Source organism: Lygodium microphyllum, chromosome 16 (assembly GCF_053477565.2).
Source record: "Lygodium microphyllum isolate KBCC chromosome 16, Lygodium_microphyllum_v1.1.10, whole genome shotgun sequence".
In the NCBI taxonomy this organism is placed as follows: Eukaryota; Viridiplantae; Streptophyta; class Polypodiopsida; order Schizaeales; family Lygodiaceae; genus Lygodium; species Lygodium microphyllum.
In genome coordinates, this window is record NC_141150.1 from 19,800,001 (window position 1) to 19,807,993 (window position 7,993).

At 42.3% G+C, this 7,993-nt stretch overlaps 1 protein-coding gene and 1 long non-coding RNA gene across 2 annotated transcripts; both read left to right on the forward strand.

The window, feature by feature from the left end:
- The first annotated feature begins 799 nt into the window (after positions 1–799).
- LOC148022592 (uncharacterized) lies at positions 800–3,852 on the forward strand. Its single transcript, XM_087695549.1, has 2 exons — positions 800–1,598; positions 2,576–3,852. The coding sequence occupies exons 1-2, from the start codon at positions 1,020–1,022 to the stop codon at positions 3,572–3,574; spliced, it is 1,578 nt and encodes a 525-aa protein (XP_087551675.1). The 5' UTR covers positions 800–1,019; the 3' UTR covers positions 3,575–3,852.
- Positions 3,853–4,390: 538 nt separating this feature from the next.
- Positions 4,391–7,184, forward strand: LOC148022593 (uncharacterized). Its single transcript, XR_015693513.1, has 3 exons — positions 4,391–4,435; positions 4,823–4,891; positions 5,646–7,184. It is a non-coding gene; the product is annotated as an uncharacterized LOC148022593 (long non-coding RNA).
- Positions 7,185–7,993: the final 809 nt, after the last annotated feature.

Genomic DNA, 7,993 nt, shown 5'->3' on the forward strand with positions numbered 1-7,993 from the left:
TTTGCATTGTCAATCAACAGAAACTACATGACGATTTAGGTGGCCATGGTTGTAGTCACATGACATGTTAAGTGCTTGCCATGTCATGACATGTTCTTGCTTGCATCTTGTTGCGACCGTTGATGAGGCTCGTGTGCTATGGCTAGGACTCTTATCGAGCTTAAGTCTACAGAGGGTGGGTTCAAATGGCAATGTTGAAAGAAAAGTTACTTTTCTTAGAGCTACTATGCTCTTGTTTACACAAGGAGGAGACAATGCATGGAAAAGTGGAAGTCTCACATGGTTAGTGCAAATACGGAAAGACCTTATATGTGGTGGGCTCCAAGCCCTTTGACATGGCGAAAATGTTTATTTTTCAAGGGAGGGAGGCTGCCCATATTCAAGTGGGTTCGGAGGCAAATATGGAAAGACCTTATATGTGGTGGGCTCCAAGCCCTTTGACCTGGCAAAAATGTTTATTTTTCAAGGGAGGGTGCCCATATTCAAGTGGGTTTGGAGGCAATTCACTTTCCCTTTAGTTAATCTCATGTTTCCACATAGACAATATGCCCTTGCCCTTCTTTCTTCCATTGTCTCATGTGACACCAACCTAGGCTTAGACACCACGTCTCATGTGACCAACCTATGTATAGACACCACTATGTAAAGGATATTTTTTCCGTCTTGTGAACCCAAACCTAGGTGCACGTCACGAGCAAAAGGGCGTTGTGTGTGAAAGCACCCCAAGGAGTAGTGGTTTTCTTCGGTGCCGCGGGGGGGGGAGTAGAGAACCAAGAAGGGCAGGAAATTGGAAGGGGATTATTCTGTTTGTCCTCCCAACAAAGTCCAAGAAAGAAGCTAAGTTCGCGATAGCCCCCTTCTCGCTCCTGCCCCCTCCCCCTTCTCTCTCTCTCTCTCTCTCTCTCTCTCTCTCTCGTTCACGAGGTTTCGAACTCTACCTTCCGCCACACGCAGAACTGTTGGTGGAACCCTAGCCCGCATCCTGAAACCCTAGCCCCGCCCCTGCGTGCGCCTGCGCCATGGATCCTCATCGAGGCATGGTCCATGGTCCCCCCCGCGACTACCCACGCAGTCACAGCATGGGCCCCGGTGCCGGCGGCGGCGGCGGTATCAGCAGCTCTGATGGCTCCATGGCTCCTCCTCGCGGCGGCATCCCCCCTTCCTCCGTCCCAAGCCTCTCCACCGGACAGGGCTTCTACACCGTCGAATCCCTCCAGGGTGCCACTGTTGTCCCCCCACCACAGCTCGCACCTCCTCCTCCTCGTATCCTCCCCCCTGCAGACCCTTACCCTGTTGATCGATTTGACCCCAGGTCCCACCTTCGGCCTGATGAGCGAGCCTTCCGATCCCCGATGCACCGGGGACATCCCTTATCTCCTCCGAGAGGTAGACGGATGATGCCCTACCCCGAGTTTGCAAGGGGAGGTCCTCGAATGATGCATCCCCCGCCACCACCATTCATGGGAGACCCTCGAATGCCTCCGTTCCATCCTGGGAGGGAGCCGCTACCTGCACGTGAGCGTGGATGGGGACCTGTCCGGAGCTTTGGTCGCCGTTTCTCGGAGAGAAGAATGGATCCAGGATTTGAGCGCAGCCAGGTTAGTCATTGAGCCACCTAGCTTGCAGTGGAAGCCATTGAATATAGAGGCTGTTATTTCCTTTCACCACAGGCACTCACCTTTAGAGTGAAAATTGAGTAATTCTGTGTCGTGAGGAGCCCTATTTGTGTAATGTATTGTTGTGCTTTGCCGAAGGTCCCTTCTGGATGCCAGCATCCTTATTAACGGTATAGGTGGATATCGAGACATGGCCTTTAGGCTGAGCATTTTGCTCTGACATCTATTGGTATTATGATATGCATGATAGCTGGAGTATAATTACAGAATATGTAGACAATTGCATAGCTGTTTGATGCCGTGCAGGTGAATAGTGCACACAGTAGGGTTAAAAAGTCTTAGACACGGCATCAAGCTTGTACTAAATATATTAGAGGCCTTTGTTTATTAGCAGGCACTGTTTCTTAAGTCAGAAATGACTCATTGAATTGTCTGCGGTTGACGAGGAAGAGGAGCTGCTTAGGTTAAAGCTTGATAAATTGCTATATTCTGTCTCAGTTGTCTGAATCGATGGGGTCCAAGTCCTACTGTTTCTTAAACACATGAAAGTACAAGTGAGATTAGTAGGACAGTGGACTTCATAGCGTTGATAATTTGAGCTCTGGCTATCATTACTCCCCTAGGTTTTTAGTGGGATAAAAAAGGAGAAATGCATAGTTAAAATGTTGAGACGTTTGACCCTTTGAGGTAAAGTACAGCCACTGTTGTTGGCTGCAGTTAGAATTGTGTGAAATGGCTAGGTAATCTCTACACTTACGCTTTTAGCCTGATTTTGTAGTGGAAAAACTAAGGTCCTTTGTACAAACCAGTTGTCTTGTTACCTGGTTTGTTTAGTGTCTGTAATCTGCGGTCTCACTGTATCCATTCTGGAGGTGTTTTAGGTTAACCATTCCTTCTATGTCCATACACAAACAGTTCATGTTATGGGCTTCTTCTGATTGAGTGCCTTTTGGATGCAGAGGATCAGGGGCAAGAAGCAAATTCAGAAGAAAGCTAAGCCTGAGGCAAAATCTACTTCTAGTGGTCACACTGCAGTTGAGCAATCCCCAGCTGCAGGTGAAGGTGGCCCTGGCTGGTGTTCTGTATGCCAAATCAATTGTTTTAAAGCTGAGACCCTAGAAAAACACATTGCTGGAAAAAGACACAAAAAGCAACTTGAAAGTCAAAAGCAAGCAGATGGAGGCAATGAATCTGAGGCTAATGATAAAGCTGATCAGAAAGATGAAATAATGACTGATTCTGGTAATATCAATGCTGCTGCTACGGGAGGTGAGCAAGGGAGTGATGAAACGGTTGGGAAGGTAGTGGATAGTGAGGTGGCCGATAAGACATTACAGGGTGCCATAGAAGCAGTTGAAAAGGCAGAAAAAGACACAAAGGATGCAGCTGAAAAAGCTGAGGCAGGTGTAAATGAAGTTACTGCAAAGTCAACTGAGACAATCATGGAGGTAGCTGAAAAGGCTGAGAAGTTGGAACCGACTAACGTTGTCCAAGAGGGTTCAGAACCTGAGAAAGACCGACCTGTTGCAGGAGGGGATGAGAATGAGTCAGTAGAAACTGCTGGTGTCTTGAAAATTAGCTCACCGTTAGCTGGTAGGAAACGAGGTGCTAAGGATGGAGCTCTGGCTACCAAAAAGCGCCGCAAGTCTGATGCAGAAAATGTCTCTGCAGCAAGCAAAGCTAATGATGATAAGAAAGCTTCGAGTGATCCTTCTGATGTATGTGAGGTCTGTAATGTCACCTTTTCAAGCAAGGCAGGTTTAGAAACACATTTGAAAAGTAAGAAACATGCTGCTCAAGTAAAAAAGAATGCTTTGAGCCCTAGTGTTAAGAATGTTAATGCGGAAGTAAAAGAGCAACAAACTCCAGCCAAGGAAAACTTGGAAGTTGACAAGGAACTTACTGAAACTGCTGATCTTGTCAATGGAAAGACTGGACAGTCTGCTGAAGTCCAGTAAGAGCATGTCCACTTGCAGGCCACAGCCCGCTTGGTTACTGTTGTCCTTTAGGATGCTGAACCTCATTTGGGTCATTTGGCTTCTCATTTTGTGGGTGGGATTTTAATCTGCTGAGGCTAGGATCCAATGGAGTTTTCAATTCATAAGATGAATTGTGTACCAGCCACAGTTGATGGCTGCTTTTTATACTTGAGCTTGTAGCATTGCATCAGAATATCTGGATGCAGTATTCAACTGACACTTTCTTTTAAATCAACAATCTTGATAGTATTTTTCGACATGAGGATTGTCATCTGGGTGTTAAGTCGAGTGCTCTTTCAGAGCCTTATGCTGTAATTTGGAGGAACTTGTCATTGCTATTTGCAAGTCAGTTTTATGAACAAGTGATCGTTTTTTTGTTTTGGTTGTCAAGATATAAAACACACTTGAGAACCCCTCAGGAGAGTGCCTGACCTGCACATAATTTCGCAGCCTATAATGCCTATTGCATTAATCTACCCTCTCATGTCTTTGGGATTTTCTTAACTCAGGCCTACACTGGGCTCTTGTTTTCTGGTGCATTGAGGTAATATGGTGTTCATCAGTATGTTAAACTTAGTTGAAAAAGAGATCCTTCGAATGGTTGTTTCTGATGTTCACGATGTACACGTTAGTGAAGAGATGTAGTTGCCTGGCTTGCCCTTTTCCAGAAACATCCTTGACAGTCCAAGGTTTGGTGTTTATTTTACTGGCTGATGCGTTCTAGCTCAAGATATTATGATGGATTTTGAAGGCTTTTGAAATGATGCTGTAACAGGCTGAAATTGGGTAGGAAGGAGAGGTTGTGTGCTCCCATGTTTGCAACCCTCAAACTCAAAACCTGTGAGTCCTTTCTTTCTCTTACTGATTGTTAGGAGTCATAATAGTCTCTCTTAACTGTGAGTATGCCTGTTTCATTAAAAAGTCTAGAAGGTGAATGTGTGAATTTGGTGTGCCTCATTCCACTTACTTAGGAGTCATGACACACTATCTTTCATTGTGAAACCTGTTTCATTAAAAGGTCTAGAAGGTGAATGTGTGCATTTGGAGTGCCTCATTCCACTTACTTGGGAGTCATGATACACTATCTTTCATTGTAAAATATGCCTGGGTTATAGAAGGTAAATTTGTGCATCCTTAAGAAAGTTGGAGGTCCATTTGTGGGCTGCTGGCACAATTGAGGCAGTCACAGTTTGTGTTGTTGAAAGTCTGATATTAGTTTATGATTAGCTTCATTTAGATCAAGGAGTTCGGAATCATTGGTAGCTGGACTTTGTGAAGGCTCATCTATTTCTTCAGGTAAAATTTGCTCATAAGAAATTGTCTCATATTTTGATCTTCTTAAAGGCAAGTGGAGTCGGGAACTGAAGAGTACTGATACTGATTGTGTTTAGGTTTGGTAGCCTAGTTGTGAAGATAAGCGCAAGGATAAGCCGTTTCAAAATATTAAAGAGGGTAATTCTGACATTATGATGATGAGTAGTCACAGGCAAAGGATGAGCACCTGCTTTCAAATGGAAATCCCAGACTTGAACAGTCTTTGCTAAATCTTAGTGCTATGGACTGCTGGTAGCCAAGTTTTCCTTGCATCCCTTGGTATCTGCATTTTCCTGCTGCAGTTTCTTTCTTGCACATATTCTTTTCCAGCCTCTTGGTTTGCATATCTTATATCCTTACCTAGCCTGCTCTACTAGGCCATCGGTAGCCTAGTAGCCTGCTTTATCAGGCCAAAGCTGTTTTGCAGATAGCAGCTGAGACTTCAGTTGGACCCTTGATCACACTAGCACTAGATCTCTGAGATGGCTCTAACTATATTGGCCCTGACTGGTTATTTCTGTAGAAATTCTAGCTGCTCTATTTGATATCAGAACTTTTTGAGAAGTCTTTTGTCCCAAGCACTGTTCTGTTTGCTTGTCAGATTAGTTTTCAGATGTCTGATGTTACCTTTCCATTTCTTTTCTGATGTTTCAGCCACTATATGCATGCATATAACTTGCATTATCTGTTGACTTAACATGTTGTTGAATGCTGATGAATCCTTCTTACTGACTAGGTGCTTGCTTTGTGCTTGCATCTCATCTTTACTGCATGCAAGGTACTGTTTCTGTATTCAGAGGTTTTTAAATTAAGCTTACAAATGTTGTAACACAAGTGCTGAAATTTTCAAGTTGTTCTAGTTGCTAACTGCATTTGTTTTAGCATCCACTTGCTCTTCCAACATGTTTTACATGTCTGTTTGTAGAGTAGAGCATCCTATGCAGTAGACCTTGTTTCCTAAACTTGAGTCCAACTTGTAAGCTTCAATCAAAACAATCAGATCATTTAACCCTCAAGATAAGGTACGAAAACATGAAGCGCATAGTAATCTTAAATTGAAGTGATTCAAACCTCCAAAGATGGGTCCAAGAACACGAGTATCTCTTGAATGTGTGCATTTCCAATCTGCCTTGATAGTTTGATGAAAGGCATTGGCGGGCTCGGGAATTCTTGATGCCTAAAATAAATTACAGGTGTCTTAGGTGTCCTATGGAGAGGATTTCACCTTTTTACAATTTTACTCTTAGAAATGCAATCTACATTTATCAGTCTTTTCTGTTTTCTCCTGATGGATCCTGTCTACTTTTGTGTTGGAAGCTTTGTTTCAAAGACTAAAGTTTCAACTTGAGGATCAGTAGAAGTTATGCAAAGAATTGTTCTTTTTGTAATAAAATGGGTATTCAAGTTTTTAATGTATGGTCTTGATTTCTTATGCTCTTCAATAAACAGTTGCGTATTTATTTAAGGTCTTTGGAGATTTTGAGATCACCAAAGCATTGTGCATTCTTGTATTAATGCCAGGCTGTTTGAAGTGCCAACCTACGGCTTTGAATGGTGTCTTATTATGTAAATGATATTGGCTGCATTCTTGAATTAATGTTAGGCTGTTTGAAGTGCCAGCCTACTGCTTTGAATGATATCTATTGCTAATTATGGTTCTTCGTGACTTGGATTTCTCAACACTATTATGACCATCAATGAATTGTTGCTTGGCTAGAAGATTCAAATGAACTCTTGCTATGCTTTTGCATGTGATTGCCGTTGCAAATTCCAAGAAAATTTCATTTGCAATCTAGTCATCTTATTCTCTTTTGAGAAGTTATCTTTGCAAGAAAGGAAATTGTTGGCTCTCTCCAATGCAAACACATCTGATTCAAATGGTGAAGTTATCTTTGCAAGTAGGGAAATTGTTGGCTCTCGTCAATGCAAACACAACTGAATCAAATGGTGAAGTTGCACAAGTGTGCTTATGTTGACCCATAAATCTAACAAGTCCCTCATCTCACATAGATAGTAATGGTCTAGGTTGTTCTTGCTTGTAAATGGTAGGGCTATCATCGTGATGTTTATTGGGTGCAAAAGTGAATAAGCTTGCTCCCTTTTGATTAAGGTGTGTGATAGGCAAAGAGAGAGAGAGAGAGAGAGAGAGAGAGAGAGAGAGAGTGGAGGTGGTGTGGTGCAAGTGTGAATGAGCTTGCTTTTTGCCTTCCATTTATGTTGGGATCATTGTACAATTCCTCACATATGTGCGCGTGAACACTCTCTATGTCCTTTGCCTAACATTTGCCAAGGTTAAGCTTCACTAAGGTGAAGGTTCTTGCTTGCTTCAATGCTATGTCAACATTTATGAGGAGTGGTGTGCATTAGAAAGAGCTTACACGATTGCCCACTAGCTATGATTGTATGTAGTAATGATGATATGTACAAGCTTCCCTATTGTCCTTATAGTAGAGAGAGATGGTAGGAAAGAAGGGGTGAAAGCATTGGGATCTTCTTTGGCTCTACTTGAGTTTTAGCAAGTAGAGTTGCACACTAAAATGTAAACCTTGAGGATGTTTCCACTTTTTAAATATCTTGTGTGGATTTACTTTAATAATTGATTTAGGCATATTTAATACAATGATTAAATATGGTTGGTAAGAAAAATATTTTGCTCACAAAGTGAACATGATGCCAATTCTTGCATAGTGAAGTTGCATGTTATTGACATTGTTTTCTTTGTTTACTTGTTAGAATGAAGGATATAAAATTGCTGTCAAGAAGATATATATTAGGTCACTTTGCCATCATATTTTGATCCCATAAGGAAGATGCCATTCATGCTTGTATCCTACTAAATAATTTAATTTGAAATCTATTAAGTTAGAAGCGGTTATGGAAGGGGCGTATCATTGCATGTTTTGAAGTCTAATATTCTATTAATTTACATATGCTAGTGGTAGATATAACAGACAATTGTTCACTTGCACACACGTGCTCATGTAACACACACACACACACACACACACACACACACACTCTCTCTCTCTCTCTCTAAGTCTGCATTTTTCTTCTTGATATTAGTGATATATAGAAGCAAACATG

Excerpts from the sequence above, each read along its gene's own strand:
- LOC148022592 (XM_087695549.1), top strand. The coding sequence starts at position 1,020 with ATGGATCCTCATCGAGGCATGGTCCATGGTCCCCCCCGCGACTACCCA. Across the intron at positions 1,599-2,575 it reads CAGGATTTGAGCGCAGCCAG|AGGATCAGGGGCAAGAAGCA; the intron begins GTTAGTCATTGA and ends TTTTGGATGCAG.